This window comes from Schistocerca cancellata, chromosome 1 (assembly GCF_023864275.1).
Source record: "Schistocerca cancellata isolate TAMUIC-IGC-003103 chromosome 1, iqSchCanc2.1, whole genome shotgun sequence".
Classification (NCBI taxonomy): Eukaryota; Metazoa; Arthropoda; class Insecta; order Orthoptera; family Acrididae; genus Schistocerca; species Schistocerca cancellata.
The window spans coordinates 1,021,710,966-1,021,734,819 of record NC_064626.1 but is presented as its reverse complement, the minus strand read 5'-3'; the positions used below and the strand labels follow the sequence as shown (position 1 = coordinate 1,021,734,819).

The 23,854-nt window shown below is 43.4% G+C and overlaps 1 protein-coding gene across 2 annotated transcripts in view; it reads left to right on the top strand.

The window, feature by feature from the left end:
* Positions 1-23,854, top strand: part of LOC126089452 (ras-related and estrogen-regulated growth inhibitor-like) — a 579,634-nt gene that overhangs the window by 537,092 nt on the left and 18,688 nt on the right. For both annotated transcript variants that reach the window (XM_049906911.1, XM_049906910.1), the window contains one exon: positions 20,461-20,642. In XM_049906911.1, coding sequence (XP_049762868.1) covers positions 20,461-20,642 — 182 coding nt within the window. The remainder of the gene's footprint in view (positions 1-20,460; positions 20,643-23,854) is intronic.

The window sequence follows — 23,854 nt, the reverse complement described above, 5'->3', positions numbered from 1 at the left end:
TAACTGCTAAGGTCATCAGTCCCTAAGCTTACACACTACTTAACCTAAATTATCCTAAGGACAAACACACACACCCATGCCCGAAGGAGGACTCGAACCTCCGCCGGGACCAACCGCACAGTCCATGACTGCAGCGCCTTAGACGGCTCGGCTAATCCCTCGCGGCTGGACATTTCCGACATAAGTTACTGTTTGAATTTAGTAGTTGGGTGACAGCAGTGGAGACAGCCCGAATCTTTTGCATCACGTCTGGAGATAATGCCATGTGACAGAGCACGGCAAGAAAATGATTTTAAGGAGGACCGTGTTGACATTACTGGCACTTCACGTTCAGGAAGACCTTAGCCGTTTGATGAAGATCGTTAAACGTATTAAACCACAATGATGCACATCAGAAAAATGTGCAGAACTACGATCATTTCACCATCGTGCGACATTTACATGCAATGGAGAGGGTTCAAAAATCGGGTGTAAGAGTATCTCATCCTCTAAGACAAAATTACAAACATCAGCGGGTGCCCATATGCTGTCTCTGCTGCCTCGTCATCAATTGGCTCGTAAACAACACCGACCATTCGTACCCTCTATCGTTACTGGTGGAGAGAAACGGTATCTTTACGCTAACGTAAGCCACAGAAAGGAATCTTCAGGGCACTTTCTTTCTAGATAAAATACGTCCAAACATGGCTCGACGAGTTCTTAGCTTGAAAACCTCCTGATCTCTACAGTCCGGAATGGAGAAGTTACTCCAGAGTTGGCAAGCTGTTGTAAATAATGAAGGAGAATATATTATTGGTGAGTAAAGTCTCTGTTATGTGTGCCTGTTATGTTTGTAAATATTCTGTTTAATTCATTGGCACGTACCTCTCGTCTACAACAGAAATACGGTTTCTAATATTTTACGAATAACAAATCCGATTACACTGTTTATCGTCCCCACATATGGACTTCTTGTCACCTCACTTACTTTGAATTACACAATTAGCCAATGTCCGCAGCTCGTGGTCTTGCGGTAGCGTTCTCGCTTCCCGCGCAAGATGTCCCGGGTTCGATTCCCGGCGGGGTCAGGGATTTCTCCTGCCTCGTGATGACTGGGTGTTGTTGTGTCGGCTTCATCATCATCATCATCATTCATCCCCACTCCGGTCGGAGGAAGGCAAGGGCAAACCACCTCCACTAGGACCTTGACTAGTACAGCGGTGCGGGTGTCCCGCATCGTCCCCTACGCTCCTCGGAGTATGGGACCTCATCTTCATCGTCAATTAGTTAATAAGGGACGTCCTTGTGATTGTGTGGGGGGCGGGGTGTCGGCAAACTGGGTGATATGTAATAGATTAATATTTCGAAATATTATTTCAAACAGCAATAAAAAAATATCCGTTTGTGACCCTGTTAGAAACCTGCGTAGCAACTACTTTTAAATAATTTTCTACAAAGTAAAACACTTGACTACACTATATTTCTTCCTTTCCCTAAGAGCTAAGTGGTGGGGCTGAGGACTCCCTTGCTTCCTAATAAATATTTGCGAAAGTCAGGTCATCAGACAAAATATTACACACCCGCATAAAACACGCTGGTTACATTGGTGTGTGCGAATTCCTAAGGTACCAAACCGCTGAGGTCATTGATCCCTCGACCTACACACTTCTTAAACTAACTTATGCTAAGAACAATACACACGATCATGCACGAGGGAGGACTCTAACCGCCAGCGGGAGGGTTTGTACAGAGGAGACTAGCGTCGAGAGCCGTCTCAAACTAGTCCTCGGAAAGATGATCATAGCTAGAACGCCGACGACAACAACAACAGCAGCAACAACAGCAACAATGAATCTTTTGTTGTCGGGTATGCTCCTGAACAAGGCCTGCTAAAATTACTTTTTCCTATGTAGTTGTATTAGTGAAACGCATTTCGTGCTTCTCTGATAACACAAACACTGTGTCCATTTTTCGGTGCCACGACATGGTGGGTATCCTGCAGTGTGACCTCTTCCGGCAGTAAGCCAGCGTGTGGTGCGTCTGGTTTTTGCTCGTGCCAGAGGCTGTTCCGCGTGCCACCGCTGTACCAGTAAATCTCACAGCGAGATTCTTCCCAGAGAAATCCCATGAGAAAGACAGTGCGACGCGGCGAGCTTTTACCTCCAAATATGGGCAGTGTAGCGAATTTTCTTGTGTCCACAAGATCAATACCAGTTCGTTATTTATTTTGTGTCGCCGTCCATTTTTCTGAACGTCTGCATCATAAATATCACTGTTACGTGTGACACGAGTTTTCTACTGTGGTGAATTGGTATTAGTAGCACAGTATCGCGACAACTGTCAAGACTTAGCTCTACATAGCCCGAGTCAGTGGTTTACCATGGTCAGATTACGTACAACAAATATGAATTACAAAGGCCACCGTGGTGCCACAAGCCTTTCACAATTCTCTCTCTCATGTCATTTACTTGAAACTAAAGTTTAGGGGAACTAAGAGTTTCTCTTCTATGTGATCTGTTTCACCGTCTATGTGCTGCTAGCCTTTTTCGTAGTGGAAACATTGTGCATTCATGAGGCGCTGTGGTGGTGACGAAAACAAATGGTTATCGATGTCTACAGCTAATTTAACCCACTGTATCATTTTCATCATTCTAACATGCCACATACTGAACCCTCTGTATCACTTTCTTCAGTCTAACATACCAAATATTGGGGCGGAAGGGGAATATGTTTTAGGCGCCTGGTTTTCAGACTACCAACTTTTCATGAAATTTTCTGAAAAGAATAAGTTACCAGTTGACCCAGCTACATTCATGTTCAGAAAAATCACAGCACCGTGAACAACTAGAGAGCGGACGTTCATATTCACAGGAAATGTGCATTAGTGTGTCCTGCAAAAAATGATTAGCATTAGTGCCATGTCGGCCCTTGGGTTCAAGGTCAACATCAATATCTCAGCGCAACACCACCTACTGGTAATCTACATCTACATCTACATCTACATGGTTACTCTGCAATTCACACTTAAGGACCTGGCAGAGTGTTCGTCGAACCATTTTCATACTACTTCACTACCATTCCATAGCGCGGGGGAAAAAGGAACATCTAAATCTTTCCGTTCGAGCTCTGATTTCTCTTATTTTATTATGAAGATCATTTCTCCCTACGTACGTGGGTGTCAACACAATATTGTCGCATTCGGAAGAGAAAGTTGGTGACTGAAATTTCGTAAGTAGATCTCGCCGCAAAGAAAACCGCCTTTGTTTCAGTGACTGCCACCCCAACTCGCGTATCATATCAGTAACACTCTCACCCCTACTGCACGATAACAGGAAATGAGCTGCCCTTCTTTGCACTTTTTCGATGTCCTCCGTCAATCCTACCTGGTAAGGATCCCATACCGTGCAGCAATATTCTAGCAAAAAACGGACAAGTGTGATGTAGGCTGTCTCTTTGTCGCATCTTCTAAGTGTTCTGCCAACAAAGCACAGTCTTTGTTTCGCCTTCCCCACAATATTATCTAAGTGGTATTTCCAGTTTTAGTAGCTCGTAATTGTAATTCCTAGGTATTTAGTCGAATTGTCAGCCCTTAGATTTGTACGATTTATCGTATACCCAAAATTTATCGGATTTCTTTTAGTAACCATGTGGATGACCTCGCACTTTTCTTTGTTTAGTGTGAATTGACACTTTTCGCACCATACAGAAATTCTCTCTAGATCATTTTGTAATTGGAATTAATCGTCTGATGATTTTATTAGACGGTCAATTACAGCGTCATCTGCAAACAATCTAAGGGGGCTGCTTAGATTATCACTTGGATCATTTATGTAAATCACGAACAGCAGAGGGCCTATGACTCTACCTTACGGAACTTCAGATATCACTTCCGTTCTACTCAATGTTTTACCGTCTATCAAATGGTTCAAATGGCTCTGAGCACTATGGGACTTAACATCTGAAGTCATCAGTTCCCAAGAGTTAGAACTACTTAAACCTAACTAACCTAAGGAGATCACACACATCCATGCCCGAGGCAGGATTCGAACCTGCGACCGTAGCGGTCACGCGGTTCCAGACTGAAGCGCCTAGAATCGCTCGGCCACAATGGCCGGCTACCGATTATTACTACGAACTGTGACCTCTCTGAGAGGAAATCACGAATCCAGTCACACAAATGAGACGATACTCCATATACACGCAATCTGATTAATTGTCGCTTGTGAGGAACGGTATCAATAGCCTTCTGGAAATCTAGGAATATGGAATCGATCTGAGATCCCTTGTCGACAGCACTCATTACTTCACGGAAATAAAGAGCTAGCTGTGTTGCACAAGAACGATATTTTCTTAATCCGCACCTGCGCTTGGGCAGACGTGAAAGATGCCTCGTAGACATATGCGTGAACCGTACCGTCAAACCAGTGAGTTTGAAAGATGGCGCATTACTGGCAAGAGAGAATCTGATGATCCATCCAGAAAATTGCTGATTGTGTGGTACGAGAGTTTTGGCACTGCAGTGGGTGCGTGCAGAGTGGTTCAGGCAAGGTCTTCGGATACGACGAGACAGGTCAGGTCGCACCACCCAGACCACCACTTCCCATACCCTCCGACCCACACCCCTCCCAAGAAGATCGACACCTCATCCGAATGGCATTGCAGGACACGTCTACGTCCTCTTCTGCTATGGCACAACAGTGGATCACATCGCCAGTGGATCACATCGTACATTATCAGAGGGAACAGTCAGACGCCTTTTATTACGGCAAGGTTTACGTGAGCATTGCCCACTTCTTCGTCTGCCCTTGACGAATGTACAGAAACATGGTAGACGGGAATGGTGCATGCAACGACGTCACGGGGGCAGGAATGGCATCAGACAGCGTTTTCGGACGAATCCAGGATCTGTTTACTTGAAAATGACGGCCACATTTTGGTTCTCCGCTGAGGAGAAGAGCAGCATCACAATGACTGCGTTCGCACAAGACATACAATGCCAACTCAAGGCCTTATAGTGTGGGGTGCTATTGGGTACAACCATAAATAACAGCTGCGTGTCCAGGGCACTGTATCCAGTGTGATCTACGTAATGACATCCTGCGATCCGTAGCCACACCGTTGCTGCACAACACACCAGACGCCATTTTTCAGCAAGACGATGCACGACGACATGTTGCTGTACGAACGCGTGCCTTCTTGGTGTCGCGGAATGTCAGCATTTTGCCCTTTCCAACGAGATGACAAGGCTTGTCGCCAATCGAAAATGCGTGGAATATGGTGAAACAGTATTTGCAGCAATTTCACCCAATGCCAACCACCACAGGCGAACTTTGGAACCAGGTGAATGCAGCACGGATGGCTACACCACAGGACGCCATTCGCGCTTTATACGCGTCGATGCCATCACGCATAAAACAAGCTACCAGGGCCCTTGTCGGACCATGTGCCTACTAGGCAACAGGGCACCTGCTGAACCGAGGTGACTGAAATGATTATTTCTGCAGAAGATACTAATGTACAGGTACTGTGAATATTAACGGCCTATCACTAATCGTTCAATGTGTACCGTTTTTTTATGAACGTGAATGTACTTTGTACTCTGCGCACTTTTAATTTTGAATTCATTTCATAAAAAACAAATTCATAACGGCTTTGAAATCAGTCTCATAATAGTCACTTTCATACTGAACAAAGGGTGCAAACTGCTTGTTACAGATTTGGGGGTGTTCCCAATATACTGTGAGCAGTGTCACCAAACAACAGTTTTCAATGTGTCGTACATACATTCGTTTACACAGTCCTTTAGTTTTATACTATTATATTTTATGTCAGTAGTCACTTAGGTTTTTTAAAAATTTGCTAGAAAAGGGAAAAGCAGTTCCGGTTCTTATATTCAAAGCATGTCGGGTTTGACGAGATGGTTCTTTCATCACAGTTTCAGTGGCTTACTCGAAAATAGGAACGGCACTTAAAAATTTTAGCAAAGTTCCACTGATCTCCTTCCACATTACATTTTTTTAAACCTGGTGAAACATAATAAAGCTGCGTTTCTGACTACACCAATTCTTTTGTGGATTTCCCTGGTATAAGACGGCGCGAGCTACATTTTGAATTACGGAGGCCACCGTGATAAGTTCTAAGGAAATCATTGAATTGAAATTCATCGAAAACAAAAGGAAGGATGCGATTAGAATTTGATGTGCCATCGACGACAGGGTCACAAGCTCTGACTGAGGAAGGAAAGAAGCAGAGCCCTGTGAAAGGTTCCATCCCGATGTTCAGTTTGGGTAATTCAGGAAAATAACGGATTTTGAACCGCCGTCCTTCAGAATAGGAATACAGTGTCTTACCACTGCTCGTTGAATACAAGAATGAATGCATCGTAGGCACTCTCATTTGGCCGTAAAATCAATTCTAAGTATCCGATTCTTTAATGTGGAAGAAAAGCAGTTTCAAGTGCCGAATATGGATTCAGAACTGTCTCAGACTACCTTATCTTTTTTTAAATCCTTCATGATAACGTAAGCGCTTGCTCCTGTCAACAATCGAAAAAAATTTCAGTGTGGTACATAATGATAAAAAGAAATTGGAAAGCGTGTGGAATGCACTTCATTGTTATGTAAGACAATGCACGACCGCTTCGAACAGCGCAAGTGAACAAGCTCATGGAACGAGAGGATATTCGGCGAATGAACTGGCCACCCCGTTCCCGTGATTTAAATCCCATTGAGGACGCGTAGGGTGCGTTGGGGAGACGTTTTGCGGCAGTCCCCATACACCAATGGCAACCCAGCTGTTGTTAAGGATCGCCCTACCAAAAAAATTACCTACCGAGCTTGAGTTGTGCACGGGGGCACGTTGCAGAGCATGCGTTGCCATCTGTGGTGATCACACACGCTATTAAGAACCGTGTCATACGTTTTATAATGTCCGGGGGGACATCGTAAATCGTGGTGACTTCAGTGTAGTTATTGTCGGTGAATAAAAGTGTCTTGTCTGTTCGCCTCTTGCGTATTTCTTTCATTGCTTTCTGTACTCTGTTGTAGCAGTTCTTTCAATGGATGGTCCATGTTCCATCGAACTATGTTACTTAGCATCACCCATCATGCGAAATATTTTTTCGTCCTCAAATTTCGCTCACTACTAATTATTAGTCAGTTGTAATTGGAATCTGATACCGCAACAGAGAGTCAACAACAGCGAAGTGCATTATTTTAATTTGGCGTCTTTATTAGTACCAGTTTCGCTGTATAAATCGTGAGCAGTGAAACTATGTTTTGACGTTTTTCATCAGCGAGGCGATAAATGTCCCCATTATTCAGGTGCAACAGCTACCAGTTCTTTGCGTTTCTATCTTTAAGAAGGGAATTTACTGCCACTTTAATTTACTTCGTTGTTATAATGTTCGCTCTGTCCCTTGCGGTTCCTAAATAATCCTGGATATTTGAACTTACGTCCAATAATTTTCCTTAAGTATCTCGAGATGATCATGTGCCCGAAACTCGCCCATATATCCTGCTACTTGACGCGTTCGTATGCGCTAGGAAACGAGTTTTCCATTAGAAATTTGACAGCTCTGAGCGATTATGGTTCCAGCATTTGAATAAGGCGTCGGCGGCCTTGCGAGCGCCTTTGGTCCACTTTCTCTGGACAACGCGGGTTTTCGTTGTTTTTCATTAGCGGCTATTAAAGCCGACCCCCAGGTATTTTAATCGCCAGTAGGGACACAGCCGAAACGGAATGCGGGCGCGTCGTGGATTAGGCATCAGATAGTGCGCAACGATACAGTCCATCATCCCGACGTCACCGTTACGAGGTCGATGATCCGTCTGTCTATAGTTCTTTCTTTCATCGTGTATGGTTGAGGTCATACGAGAGAGCTTCAAATACTGATAATGACAGGGTTTGACACTTTAGTTCAAAAATGGTTCAAATGGCTCTGAGCACTATGGGACTTAACTGCAGAGATCATCAGACCCCTGGAACCTAGAACTACTTAAACCTAACTAACCTAAGGACATCATACACATCCATGCCCGAGGCAGGATTCGAACCTGTGACCGTAGCGGTCACACGGTTCCAGACTGTAGCGCCTAGAACCGCTCGGGCACTACGGGCGGCGACACTTTAGTTGCTCAGGAGGAGGTGCAGGAGTAAGTATTTCGCACAGATCTACATGTTCACCTGCATATAAACTGCGTAAGCATCTGTACAGTGCATAGCGCAGAGTACTTCATACAAATATTAGCAGTTTTCTTTTCTGACCCGTCCGAGGTTTGAACAAAAGAAAATTACTATTTATAAGTCTCAGTACGAAAGCTAATCTTTCTTTCCTATTATGATCTCTGTGCAAGATAAACGTTGGTGACAGCGGAATCATAGAACAATCTTTCCTCTCTTATACTCTAAATAAAGAGAACAGGGTTCCGTGAAAATCACGTCACCTTTCGTTTGATGATATACACTTAGAATGGAAATGAAACTGAAGATTGCACAAAAGAAGGACTAAAGCGATGAGATGTGGCTGAAATGAGAGTAGCAAGAAACTCAACATCAAAATTGGTGATCAGAAAGTAGAGGTTCAAAATGGCTCTGAGCACTATGGGACTTAACTGCAGAGATCATGAGTCCCCTAGAACTTAGAACTACTTAAACCTTACTAACCTAAGGACATCATACACATCCATGCCCGAGGCAGGATTCGAACCTGTGACCGTAGCGGTCACCCGGTTCCAGACTGTAGCGTCTAGAACCGCCCGGCCACTACGGGCGGCGACACTTTAGTTGCTCAGGAGGAGGTGCAGGAGTAAGTATTTCGCACAGATCTACATGTTGACCTGCATATAAACTGCGTAAGCATCTGTAGAGTGCATAGCGCAGAGTACTTCATACAAATATTACCAGTTTTCTTTTCTGACCCGTCCGCGGTTTGAACAAAAGAAAATTACTATTTATAAGTCTCAGTACGAAACCTAATCTTTCTCTCCTATTATGATCTCTGTGCAAGATAAACGTTGGTGACAGCGGAATCATAGAACAATCTTTCCTCTCTTATACTCTAAATGCCCGCATCTCGTGGTCGTGCGGTAGCGTTTTCGCTTCCCACGCCCTAGTTCCCGGGTTCGATTCGCGGCGGGGTCAGGGATTTTCTCTGCCTCGTGATGGCTGGGTGTTGTGTGCTGTCCTTAGGTTAGTTAGGTTTAAGTAGTTCTAAGTTCTAGGGGACTTATGACCACAGCAGTTGAGTCCCATAGTGCTCAGAGCCATTTGAACCATTTTTTTATACTCTAAATAAAGAGAACAGGGTTCCGTGAAATTCACGTCACCTTTCGTTTGATGATATACACTTAGAATGGAAAAGAAACTGAAGATTGCACAAAAGAAGGACTAAAGCGATGAGATGTGGCTGAAATGAGAGTAGCAAGAAACTCAACATCAAAATTGGTGATCAGAAAGTAGAGGTTCAAAATGGCTCTGAGCACTATGGGACTCAACTGCTGTGGTCATAAGTCCCCTAGAACTTAGAACTACTTAAACCTAACTAACTTGAGGACATCACACACATCCATGCACGAGGCAGGATTCGAACCTGCGACCGTAGCAGTTGCCCGGTTCCAAACTGGAGCGCCTAGAACCGCTCGGCCACAGAAAATAGAGGAATTTAAGAAATTCTGCTACCTTGGAATCAAAATAACTCATACTGAAATTGTGCGCTGATTTGAAACTTCCTGGAAGATTAAAACTGTGAGCCGGATAGAGATTCGAACTCGGGATTTTTGTCGTTCGTGCGCAAGTGCTCTATCGACTCAGCTACCAAACCACGACCCATTTGGAAGGTGGGAGGTGAGGTACTGGCGGAAGTACAGCTATGAGGACGGATCGTGAGTCGTGCTTGGGTACCTCAGTCAGTAGAGCACTTCCGTGCGAAAGGCAAAGTTCCCGAGTCCGAGTCAGTTTTAATCTGCCAGGAAGTTTCAAAATGATCCATGACGGACGAAGCAAGGAGGACATGAAAAGCAGACTAGCGTTGGCAAAGAGCGCATTTCTGGCCAACAGATGTCTACTAGTGTCAAACATAGCATTTAATTTCAGGAAGAAATTTCTAAGAATTTACTTTTGGGCCACAACGTAGCATGGCAGTGAATCGTGGTCTGTAGGAAAACCAGAACAGAAGAAAATCGAAGCATTTGAGATGCCTACTGCAGAGGAATTTTGAAAATTAGGTGGAGTGATAAGATACGCAAGGCGGAGGTTCTCCTCGGAATCTGTGAACAAAGGAACATACACAAAACACTTAAGGCAGGGAGATGAAAAGCATGATACAGAAGAAGAATTCGTGGCGGGCCTCATCAGTACAGTCAGAAGACTGATGGCTCAAAGAAATGTGCTATGAGAATTTTGTGTGCGCTGTATCGATCTGTTACGATCCTAGCAGCGCGTCTCTGGATCCATTCGATGTCTGTAGTCATGAGTACTTGATATGAGCTGGCCTCTGTGGCCGAGCGGTTCTAGGTGCTTCAGTCCGGAACCGCGCTGCTGCTACGATCGCAGGTTCGAATCCTGCCTCGGGATGGATGTGTGTGATGTCTGTAGGTTAGTTAGGTTTAAGTAGTTCTAAGTCTAGGGGACTGATGACCTCAGATGTAAAGTCCCATTGTGTTTAGAGCCATTTCAACCATTTTGAACTTGATGCGAACTCAAAATGTTGGAGCAATGCTGTAGAACTGGTCACTCTCATGCTTGGTATCTGATTTATTTTATATATTAATGACACTCCCCTAAAGGTCTTCCAAGAAATCGAAGTTTTCCATTCTCACAAGAAAGTATTTTGGGCACATTGAGATAAAGAACCAAACTTACATCGTGTACCCCAGTTGCTGATGAAGTAAGTTAGTTGCCTATCTCAGAGTACAATTAATATTTTACGGGGCCACTTTTATTTTGCCCGCCCTGTGTAACACCTCTTAGCAGTAGCCCAAAATACCTGTAAGATTTGACAAGCTCCAGACGTTCGTCCCTAATCTTTTAATCGGACCCTTCTTAATCAGCTGTAATCATTTACTGCGTTTATTTGAATTACAGATACGTGACATTTATTGCAGTAAGTGGGAATTCTGTTAAAGTCTTCCTGAATTTCCTGACTGTTGTTAAATGCCAGTGTTTCCCTGTAGACATTAGCGTCATCAGCGAATAGACTGAAACCGTTACTGCCCCGATCTGAAAAATTACTTATGTACACCTTTAAATGGCTCTGAGCACTATGGGACTTAACTTCTGAGGTCATCAGTGCCCTAGAACCTAGAACTACTTAAACCTATTAACCTAAGGACATCACACACATCCATGCTCGAGGCAGGATTCTAACCTGCGACCGTAGTGGTCGCGCGGTTCCAGACTGAAGCGCCTAGAACCGCTCGGCCACCCTGGCCGGGAGGGACCGATGACCTCAGCGGCTTGATCCCATAAGACGTTTCGACAAATTTCCAATTTTTCATAAATGCTGGATTAGCTACCTGTGATGTAATACCATCAACCATATTGAACAGTGGTAGTTAATCTTTGGAGTGGAATGCTGAAAGGAGCCATGTTTACTAATCAGCTGTTCCAGCTCGAGAGTGGAGCCTCAGACTCCAGTGCTGAAATTGTCTGCTTTTGATATTCACAACGCGCTACCCTGGAAACCCGTCGATTATGTGTTGCTGTGGTTTCTCACAATTTACTCTTTTGTGTCAGAGTAGCTTACACCCAGTCTTTCTCTTCTTTACAGTATTTGTCCTCAACGTCTCCCTATAATACCGTGCCAGTCACGGTGGCCGAGCGGTTCTAGGCGCTTCAGTCCGGAACCGCGCGACTGCTACGGTCGCAGGTTCAAATCCTGCCTCGGGCATGCATGCGTGTGATGTCCTTAGATTAGTTAGGGTTAAGTAGTTCTAAGTTCTAGGGGACTGATGACCTCATATGTTAAGTCCCATAGTGCTCAGAGCCATTTGAACCATTTGATTTTGTAATACCGTGAAAGTTATTGCATCGTGTCCTAATTCACGTCCCCTCATGTCCCGTCCTTTTTTCTAATCAGTACGTTCAGCAAAATCATTTTTATTTATTTTGTAGGGTTCCGACCAAAGAGGCCTTACACACAGTTATATAACATTTCGTATAGCCAGCACAACACGACAATAATGGGGCAAAACATTTACCATGGAGGCATGACAAGATAAAGATGAGTATACCTGTATATCATAGATTCAAGTTTCGTGCTACAAAGACAAAGTCATAAGTAAACAGTAAATAATGGTAGGCTTACAAGAGTCCTTATGTATAAGTAAGACATCTATCCAAGTAAACTCAAAGATATTTTGAGGAGTCAGTCCAAGGAATGCCTTCACTGAATAACTACAGCGGGTAATTTCAATCCTGTCTTTTTATTGTATAAAATGTAGCTTTACTTTTGCCCACATTTATTTTGACCCGCTCTTCCGTACAAGTTTCAAGCAGTAGTGGAGCCCGTTGTAGTTTTTTGTGAATGTTCGTTACATTGTTATCGGTGGAATATGAAGCTGTATCATCAGTGAAGGAAGCTATCTTTACTACATACAAGCCATATATATTAAAGCGGTCCAACTAAAACATTCATATTTCTTTACGTGTTACACGAATATGTAATAAAAAAGGGAGTTTCTATTTTTTTTTAAAAACGCAGTTGATATCCGTTTGACCTATGGCAGCGCCATCTAGCGGGCCAACCATAGCGCCATTTGGTTTCCCCCTTCGAGCTAGACAAGTTTCATTCTTTGTAGTTTTTTCGTTTGATGCTTATTTCGTGAGATATTTGGCCCGGTCACGATCAATGGACCACGATATATATATATATATATATATATATATATATATATGGTGGTCCATTGATCGTGACCGGGCCAAATATCTCACGAAATAAGCGTCATTGAGATATCCTCCATGGACGGGGAACATTTAGTCATCCGACGCCTCCAGCGTCCTTCCTTGATGAGCCAAAGAGCAGAGCAAGGTATTCTTACTTCGCGCTAGATTTCAGAAATAAATAACCACGCGACAGACGCAGTGCAGTAATTCTGCTTCCTCGGAATTAATAACTTGCGACGGGCCGATTATGGAAACTATAGAAGTCAAAACAGCACTCCTCGCCAAAATATATATATATATATATATATATATATATATATATATATATATATTGACTTCTATAGTTTCCATAATCGGCCCGTCGCAAGTTATTAATTCCGAGGAAGCAGAATTACTGCACTGCGTCTGTCGCGTGGCTATTTATTTCTGAAATCTAGCGCGAAGTAAGAATACCTTGCTCTGCTCTTTGGCTCATCAAGGAAGGACGGACGCTGGAGGCGTCACGCATGACGAAATGTTCCCCGTCCATGGAGGATACCTCGGAAGCAGGAGTCCCTTCAGTTTGACAATGCACTTACGGTGCGTTCGGGACGAGCATCACTCTCACCGCATTACGCCTACGGAGAAAGTGGAAATATGCTAATACGGCGAGTGCGTCCGCGCGTGACGGCTGTGAGATGTTTACTCTAAAAGTCGGCTCTCCGGGTGTGACGCGGATTAACGAGCGCCGCGACGCCCACACGGCTCGTATCCGGAGGAGCGTCGCCCGCATTGTGTGGGGTGGCGTTACAAATAGTCTCCATTAAGTCGGCTCGGCTGGCGGCTGGCGTCTGGGTCTGGCCACGCCCGCGATCTGTCTCCTGCGCAGGCGCAGTCTCGGCAGGCTGCGGCAGCTCTCGCGAGCCGCGAGACGCCTGGACGCAGCGGCCGCTGGAGCGCTTCTCCAGGAGCCCCGCAGGCGGCTGGCCGTGGCCCACCTGAGTGGTCTCCATGCGGCAGGGGTGTACTGAAGAGAGAGAGAGAGAGAGAGAGAGAGAGAGAGAGATCGCTTAGTTGACGAAGACGACCACTGCTTTCTCGTCTAATGACACAGTCGGGTGAGCGCTGACCGCGTCCACGCGCTCGTTCACTAGGGCAGAGGCTGCGAATTTGCATTGTGCGCATGCGCGATGCGTGTCCTGGTGGTTCCTTAATCTTCGTGTCAGTAGTGCAGTTAATTATGAACGAAGTTGACGACTATAATCAGTTCAAATGGCTCAAATGGCTCTAAGCACTATGGGACTTGATATCCGAGGTCATCAGTCCCCTATACTTAGAACTACTTAAGAGGGGCAGGACGTCAAACGGGCCGACTAGGAGCAGGAGAGGCACCACAGGACATTTATTTTCTGCTGTCTATACTTTTACAAATAAATTCATAAAACTTTGTCAGCATGACCAGGAAGGATTCAGAATTCACACTCATAGCAGTGGAAGTGCAAAAACATAACAAAATAAATTTTTTTAGACATGAAATTTCATCATTTGTTGCTATAGGTACATTTTTCTTCACAAATAAGAGAGATTTTTTGATGAATTTTGCACAGCATACAAACCAGACTTACAGGTGTATGCAACTCTAGAATCTTCCAAATCTATTAAAAACTGTGGGAAAAATTGAGATAATTAACTACAAAATTTGATTTTTTTTTCTAAACATAAAGTTTAAAACGTAACAGCTCATTCATTTCTTCATAAATTAAATAGATTCTAGAGTTTCAGACACCTGTAAGTATGGTTTGTATGCTGTGCAAAATTCATCGAACAGTCTCTCTTACTTATGAAGAAAAGTGTACCTATAGCAACAAATGCAGCCAATAGTAGGTGAAAAAATGACGAAATTTCACACGTAAAAAATTATTTTGTTATGTTTTTGAACTACCGCTACTACGAATGTGAATGCTGAATCCTTCCTGGTCATCCTGACAAAGTTTTATGAATTTACTTGTAAAAGTATAGACAGTGGAAATTAAAATGTCCTGTGGCGCCTCTCCTGCTCCAAGTCGGCCCGTTTGACGTCCTACACCCCTTAAATCTAACCAACGTGAGAAAGTAACACACATCCATGCCCGGGGCAAGATTCGAACCTGCAACCGTATCAGCAGCGCGGTTCCGGACTGAAGTGCCTAGAACCGCTCGACCACAGCGGCCGGCTTATAATCAGTTGTCACGTTCCTTGCCGTAGATCTGGTCCATCTGTTCTGTCCAAAATGTCTCCCATGGTCAGTGCGACTTAAACTACAGACTGAATGTGAGCATTATTTCATCAGCTATTTATTCACACAAATTTAGAGCTCTACAGTGATCTTCAATAGCATTCAGTACTCGATTATCTCATTAACTTTCGTTCTAAATAATCATGGTCAGTCTCAGGTATACGGCAACACTTTCTCTATTTCAAATTCGGAAAGTCAACAGCTACAATGAAATTCTAACGCTTGCCAGGTCAATTAGTGCCGCTACGTTGGGACGAAGCTGTATGGAGCCCTAATTTCTTCAGCCACATGGGAGGGCCAACAACTCACCTGTTGCCCCGCACTCAACGAAAGCTTGCCCTCGCGGTGGCGAATGAGGTTTAGATGAGATTAGATTTCCTTTCATTCCAATTGATCCTTAGTGAGGAGGTCCTCCAGGATGTAGAACATGTCAGAGAAACAATAATACATGACAAATATTTACAACTGAAACAAATAAGCTAATCTACCTTCCACAGGTCCCAAGTAGAATTATTGTTTTCTTTTTTTAATGAACACTACATGAAAGTACCATTTTACAAACACTCATTTACTAATATCGCATTAATGCACTGAATTTAAACTAAAAAAATGTCTTTTTTATTTATAAGTTAATAAACATACAATAGAACTATATATATACAATCAGTTGGTTCTACTGAGAAATTCATCAGTGGAGTAGAAAGAGTTGGCCAATAAATCCTTTAGGCTTCTCTTAAACTGAATTTAGTTGGTTGTTAAGCTTTTTATGGCTGCAGGCAAGTTATTGAAAATGTGTGTTCCTGAATAATGCACACCTTTTTGTAGAAGAGTAAGTGACTTTAAACCCCTGTGAAGACTATTTTTATTTCTAGTATTGATTCCATGAATTGAGCTGTTTGTTTGAAAATGTGATATATTTTTAATGACAAATTTCATTAAGGAATAAATATATTGGGAAGCAGTAGTTAGCATCCCTAGCTCCCCAAACAGGCTTCCGCAGGATGTTCTTGAGTTCACACCACATATAACTCTTATTGCACGTTTTTGTGCCCGGAAAACTTTAGCTTGGCTTGATGAATTACCCGCCCCCCCCCCCCCCCCCAAAAAAAAAAATCCCGTATGGTGTTATGGAATGAAACTAAGCATAGTATGCCAGATTTTTCATTTTTATATCCCCTATGTCTGACACAATTCGCACTGCAAATAGAGATATGGTAGTGCGAATTGTGTCAGACATAGGAGATGTAAAAATAGGGGTAAAAAAATCTGAGGAAACTGCCAGCCACGCGCTTCCGCGCGCCTGTAGAGCGAGTGATGGCGAACGCACGTTGATCGATTCTGCGAAGAGCCTCCCTTTTTTCTTATATTATCAGTTCATCTAATTTTCAGCTACCTACTATAGCATCACATATCAAACGCTTCGATTCTCTTTTTTTCTGTTATCCCAGTCTGTGATTGACTACCGTTCAGGGCTATGATACAAAGGAACATTTTTTAAAATTTCTGCCTTAAATTAAGGTCGCTGTTTGAGAGGTGTACACATCTTTTGTCCAGGGATGCCCTCTTTGCTCGTTCTAGGCTGATTATCGTCTTCTCCTTACTTCGCCCGTCATTTGTTATTTTCCTACCAAGGTAGCAGAATTACATCACTTCCTCTAATTTCTGGTTCCCAAATTTGATGTTACGCTTATCGCTCTTCTCATTTCTCACCAGTTTCGTCTTTCTTCTGTTTACTCTCAGTCCACAGTGCGTGCACACTAAGATTGTCCATCATGTTCAACAGGTCCTGCACTTCTTGCTCACGTTCCGTGAGCGTAGCTGTGTCATCAGCAAAACCTATCACTGATATACTTTCACCCTAAATTCTGTTATTTTGCCATTGTGTCTTAAATATATATAATGAACAGTTGGGGCGAAAGACTACATACATCTTCTGGTCTATATCCCTTCTACTGCGAGCACATAGTTTTTAATCTTCCATTTTTTTGCCCCTTTTGGTTCATGTACAGATTTTATTTTACCCATCATTCCGAATAGCTTACGCCTATTTTCCTGTGAATTTAGAAAATTTTTCCGCGCGGGGTAGCCACGCGGTCTTAAGCATCCTGTCACGGTTCACACAGCTCTTCCCGTCGGAGGTTCGAATCCTCCCTCGGGCATCATTGTGTGTGTTGTCCTTAGTGTAAGTTAGTTTGAGCTAGGTTAAGTAGTGTGTAAACTTAGGGTCCGATTACCTCAGTAGTTTGGTCCGATAAGATCTTACCACAAATTTCCAATTTTTTTTCGAAAATTTTAATCGTTTTACATTATAAAACGCTTTTTACAGTTGGACAGTTGTTCCGAACGTGCCTTCATTTCTCTGAAGTGTTGCTTCGCTTTCGTTCGCAACGTATTTATTAAGAATACATATAATTGCGACTATAAACAACAAGAACACAAGGACTATTCACAAAGATTGGGACAGATTGAGACGGTGCGATGGTAAGAAACTGGACTCGTATTCAAGAAGATGACAGCAGATCTCCAGTTTCCCATACAAATTCTACTTCAACCCGTTTCAAATGGGTATGCTGCATCTCATTGGTGTTTTTAAAAATTTATATTTATTGGGGTTTTTATAGCTTTAATTTTGTCATGTACCATTGTTTTCAAAAATTTGGTTGAATTTTATATATGCTTATTGAGCTATTTCCATGTGCCGCCCTTCACTATGTTCTAATTCCACCAGCTTGGAGCGCTCATTCTGCTGCCTTGTTAATGTCACACTTTTTCGTCAACAATTATTCTCTTTATATATGAAATTAAATTACATGGCAATTTTAATGTGTTGTAATACAACGATTGTGGCTGGTGTCATAGGCATTATTTTGATTAATGTTCCCTAATGGTAAAATTGCTTTCCTTGGACAGTGTCGAATTGCCTACGATAATTGCACACTGACGGCGTTCCGGGGTGATAAGCATCGAGATACTCTGTATTTCGTAGGAATGTTCTCCGCTGTTAGTACCTTGTTATAAAGTACTCCTTTTGACATATACCTGATGATGAGGGTCTCCCTAAACGCCTCACATGACGATAAATCAAAAACGCTTCGGTTTTGACGAAGTGATTGGCGAGTAGCTGAAAGTCTTATGCGGTGAACTTCGGAATCGCTTGTTAGGGAACAATAGCAGTTATGCTTGAAGGGGAATAAGTAAACAGTTCACACAAGGGAGAGCACCTTTTTAAATGTGTTTTTCGAGAAGAAAGCAGAAAATCAGATGAGTACATCGGATAACTAATGAGGAGACTAAAATTGAGATCTTTTAGGTTGTTAGGCCACGTCATACTTCGTCAAACAATCTACCTTTCGACTCCTCTGCTGGGATCTTCTTCAGGATCTTGTGGTGTCCACTGTAGACACCACGCGATACTGAAGATGTTCACAGTCGAGGGATCAAAACGTCCGTTGTTTGAAGAAATATGACGCAGCCTAATAACCACCAGAAGATTTTAGCTTTAGCGACAGCGGCCACGAAACCCTGCAGACTTACATAACGAGAAGATACTTCTCGAATAGAGCAAAAAAGAAATTTACGGCGCAACTTCACTAAAAGAAGGGATCGGCTGTTAATGAGACAGCCGACCTGGGTGGCCGAGCGGCTCTAGGCGCTACTGTCTGGAACCGCTCGACCGCTACGGTCGCAGGTTCGAATCCTGCCTCGGGCATGGATGTGTGTGATGTCCTTAGGTTAGTTAGGTTTAAGTAGTTCTAAGTTCTAGGGGACTGATAACCTCAGAAGTTAAGTCCCATAGTGCTGAGAGCCATTTTAACCATTTTTTGTTAACGAGACATCCTGAAGCTTCGAGGAATCGTCAGTTTGGTAATGGATGGAAGTGTGTGGGAGTAAAAATCGCATAGGTTGACAGAAGTGGCTCCTAGACAGTCAATAATATTGAAAATATTTCCCGGATACGCAATAATATTGATCGTGTAGGAGTGAGATTGAGAGGTTCGAGAAGAATGTTAAGAACATAAAAAGTCTTGAAGCATGTTGCACTTCTTGGAAATATAGTGCTGTCTGTGGGCACTACTGACAATATCCCCACCAGTCTCTCGCGTGCTACATAGACCAAGGAGGTTAGGTTAAATTATGTTCGTTGTTGTTGTGTGGAAAATGAGTTCAAAACAAGACGAAAGAGCATCGTTATTAGAGTGCATGTAAATGCCGGCATTGTGGGATGTTAGGGCAGATGATTACAAAAACAGAAATGTAAAGGATGATGAATCGTATGGTTTGTTGTTCAGAAAATAAAGGGAACAACCACGAAAGAAGGCGTTATTAGAAAATTTAATGAACCCAGATGTTCAAAATGTGTGTGAAATCTTATGGGACTTAACTGGTAAGGTCATCAGTTCCTAAGCTTACACACTACTTAACCTAAATTATCCTAAGGACAAACACACACATACCCATGCCCCAGGGAGGACTCGAACCTCCGCCGGGACCAGCGGCACAGTCCATGACTGCAGCGCCTAGACCACTCGGCTAATCCCGTGCGGCAATGAACCCAGAGTTATTAATAAAAGAATATATACCAATATTTACCTTCGTGTATACATTAATACCCGAATATAATCCTTTAGTGCACATATCACTGCATGACACATTTCCATATGTGTGTCTCAGATACCGTACGGTGAAACTTCACTTGTAAATTTCGAGTCTTCGAAAGAATTGCCTGTAGCAAGTTATCGTAGCGTAATAGATAAGCGCGGACGTGATGGGACCGCATATCGCTTTGTATTATTTTGTTTCTGATGATGGGGATAGTTATCCACAGAAACTCATCCGGGGTGGGAGAGAAGGTGGGGAGCAAGTGTCTATGTATGGAGAGGCCAATGAATGAGGGGAACCATTTACAGTAATGTATCAAATGTTGCACCATCAACACATAATAAGTTATGATAGTCTTTTTCCTTTCCTTCAGTCTAAGTCTCTCAACAAGTTTACTTGAGTAATCTTCTTGAACCGATTTGGCATCAACCTTATTTTTCTGCTTACAGCAAAGTTGAGCAGTTATCACAGTAGCTGCGTCTGTTTCGTGCTACATTCGGAACAACAGCATTGTTGACAGTATAATTGACAATATCACTAGGCATTCTAGGGAGAACGTCAATAACATTTTGCACAACGTTAACGAGCAATACTATTGACCCTATACGGTCCGCTTAACGCTCGAATACAGTAAGCAGGTTGAAACTGATGTAGGCTGTAATAGTTGCTTAGATTTGAACAGACGTACGCTGGGTGGACCGTGACAAGTGGACGTTATGTGAGTCGGCGTGTCTTCCTGTTTCAGGCGACGGGCTGCCTGTACGACCACATCCGGTGGGGCGAGGCGTTCGTGGTGGTGTACAGCGTGTGCGACCGCGCCAGCTTCAACGACGCGCACGAACTGCTGGACAAGCTGGCCAAGCTGAAGCTGCCCTCCTACTTCACGACGCTGCTGCTCGGCAACAAGCGAGACCTCGACCACTCGCGGTAAGAACGACCACCACCACTACCAGCTGCCTCTGCTGACCACTCGGGACGTCAAACCCTAATCCGCCTTCCTTCCAGTACTCCCTGCGCCGCCTCACACCCACAAGGCGACCACACGGCGATGGGCGTTTTTTACTTTTTGGGGGTGGGGGATTCCGTGCCTCAGTGTGTAAAAACTGAACCCATATAGGACCACTTTTTGCCCGTTTACCCGTATGTGTCTGTCTTTCTGTCCGACTTTTAAGACCCATATTTCTCAGGAATCAGTAGACGTATGACTTTAAAATTTATGTCACATTGTAACGTCCATGGTCTGCTGGCAGTGTAAAATTCTGCAAACAATCTAAGAAGACTACTCAGATTGTCTCCTACGACGTTGATATAGATCAGGAACAACAGAGGGCCTATAACACTTCTTTGGGGAACGCCGGATATTATTTCTGTTTTACTCGATGACTTTCCGTTTATTACTACGAACTGTGACCTTTCTGACAGGAAATTACGAATCCAATAGCACAACTGAGACGATATTCCATAGTCACGCACTTCGGTTAGAAGAGGCTTGCGAGGCACGGTGACGAAAACCCTCTGGAAATCTAAACATGTGGAATCAACTTGACATCCCCTGTCGATAGTACTCATTACTTCATGAGTATAAAGAGCTAGTTGTGTTTCACAAGAACGATATTTTTTGAATCCGTGCTATGTGTCAATAAATCGTTTTCTTCGACGTAATTCATAATGTTCGAACACAGTATCTGTTCCAGAATCCTACTGCAAATCGACGTTAGCGATATAGGCCTGTAATTCAGCGAATTACTCGTACTTCCCTTTTTGGGTATTGGTGTGACTTGAGCAATTTTCCAGTCCATAGATAAGGATCTTTCTGTGAGCGAGCGGTTGTATACAGTTGCTAAATATGGAGCTATTGTATCAGCATATTCTGAAAGGAACCTGACTGTTATACAATCTGGACCGGAGGCCTTGCCTTTATTAAGTGATTTAAGCTGCTTTGCTACACCGAGGATATCTATTTCTGTGTTTCTCATCTTGGCAGTTGTTCATGATTGGAATTCAAGAATATTTACTTCGTTTTCATTGGTAAAGGAGTTTCGGAAAGCTGAGTTTAATAACTTTAGCGGCGCTGTCATCAGTGACTTCACCTTTGTTATTGCGCAGTGAAGGTATTAATTGCGTGTCGCCACTGGTGCGATTTATTTACGACCAGAATCTCTTTGTGTTTTATGCCCGATTCCGAGACAAAGTTTCGTTGTGGAAATTATTAAAAGCATGTCGCATTGAAGCACGCGCTATATTTCGATCTTCTGCAAAACTTTGCCCGTCTTGGGGATTTTGCGTTCTTTTAAATTTGGCATGCTTTTTCGCTGCTTCTGCTACAGCGATCTGACCCTTTCTGTGGACCATGGGGTATCAGCACCACCAATTATTAATTTTTTTGGTATATATCTGTTAACTGCCGTCGATACTATCGCTTTGAAATCGCTCCACATCTTTTCTACGCTTACGTGATCAGATCGGAAGGAGTGTCTCTTAAAAAGGCTTAAGAGCAATTTTATCAGTTTTTTTAAATAGACGTACTTTACGTTTCTTTTTTATGGTTGTAGGTGTTACTGTATTCAGCCTAGCAGCAACTGCCTTGTGGCCGCTAATCCCTGTATTCGTCACGATACTCCCTGTTTATCCAGAATTATTTGTTGCTAATAGATCAGGTATGCTTTCGCAACCATTTACGCTTCGAGTGGGTTCATGAACTAATTGTTCAAAGTAATTTTCTGAGAAAGCATTCAGTACAATTTTGGATGACATTTTATACCTGCCACCGGTTTTAAACGTATAATTTTTCCAGCATATAGAGGTTAGACTGAAGTCACCACCGAGTACAATTGTGTGAGTGGGGTACCTCTTTGAAATGAGACTCAAGTTATATTTGAACTGTTCAGCAACTATATCTTCTGAGTGGGGGGTCGGTAAAACGTTCCAGTTAATAGTTTAGTCCGATTGTCAAGTATAATCTCTACCCATACTATTTCGCAGGAACTATCTACTTCAATTTCCCTACAAGGTAAACTACTTCTGACAGCAATAAATACTCAACCACCAACTGTATTTAATCTATCCTTTCCTAACAATGTTAGACAGAATTGTTTTAAAATTTGGTGACAATGTGGCATCATTAATCCATATTACGCCTCTGAGCTCTGGCCTTTTTTATCGCGTAAGTTGACGCCATGCTGTTGGAAGTGTCGCTACGGTTTGGACGATAATAGGGGAAAGGTGTAGGCACTTTTGAGCAGACCTGCTAACTTCTACGTCGCAACAGGAAATAGCTAGCGCTTTCGAAAAAAGTGACACCATGAATTGTGTTGTGCAGTGTATTTAGTACTCCAAATTAAACGGTCGCATCCCTTTAATTTTTATGTCACTGGTTGTTAAGATTGTCCTTACTGATGCAGAGCAAGAAACAAGAGATGTTAGACTCTTACAGCCGGGCACGAGCACTTCCCTGTTCCGTAATTGCCGCAGTTCGTGGACAGACGTATCTCATCGCACACCCATCAGAACTTTTTATGAAGCTACAAGACATGCGGCTTCCATCAGCGGAAAATGGTTGCCCGCTGCACGACTTCTCCTTTCTTTACGGCCGTACCCGCTGCGTCAGATACGGTGCAGAGTGGGTGTAGTTCAGCGTGTTTAAGGTGGTCGTGATTTATCTGCGCCGGCGCGGGGGTCGTCTCGTACGCGCACGGGCGAGCGAGCCAGCCCTGGCCAGCACGTCACGCAACGCCACGCACCGCTCGCGGCTTTATGGCACTGCCGGCTGCGGTCGCAGTCTCGACACGCGAGGTACCTCTCACGGAGGTGCTGTATAGGGGCGGTAGGCCGCCTGGTTATCTGTACCATCAAATGTGTATCTATATCTTCGTGGTGATTTTGTTAAGTGGGTATGAATTGCCGGAAACTATCCCTGAGAGTATAAGGAATTACAAAGCTCATATGGACATGGGACAGGAAACACGTTTCAAGTGAGCTACGCCCACTTGAAGATGAATACAAGAGATGTTTGGTAGTGTACACTGACGCGAAAAAGATCGTAATACAAAAAATTACTAATGTAGAATAATGAAATTTCGGGAATGTATTCGTGCAGATAACATATGTAACTGATTAAAATTGCATGATTGCATGTTAGT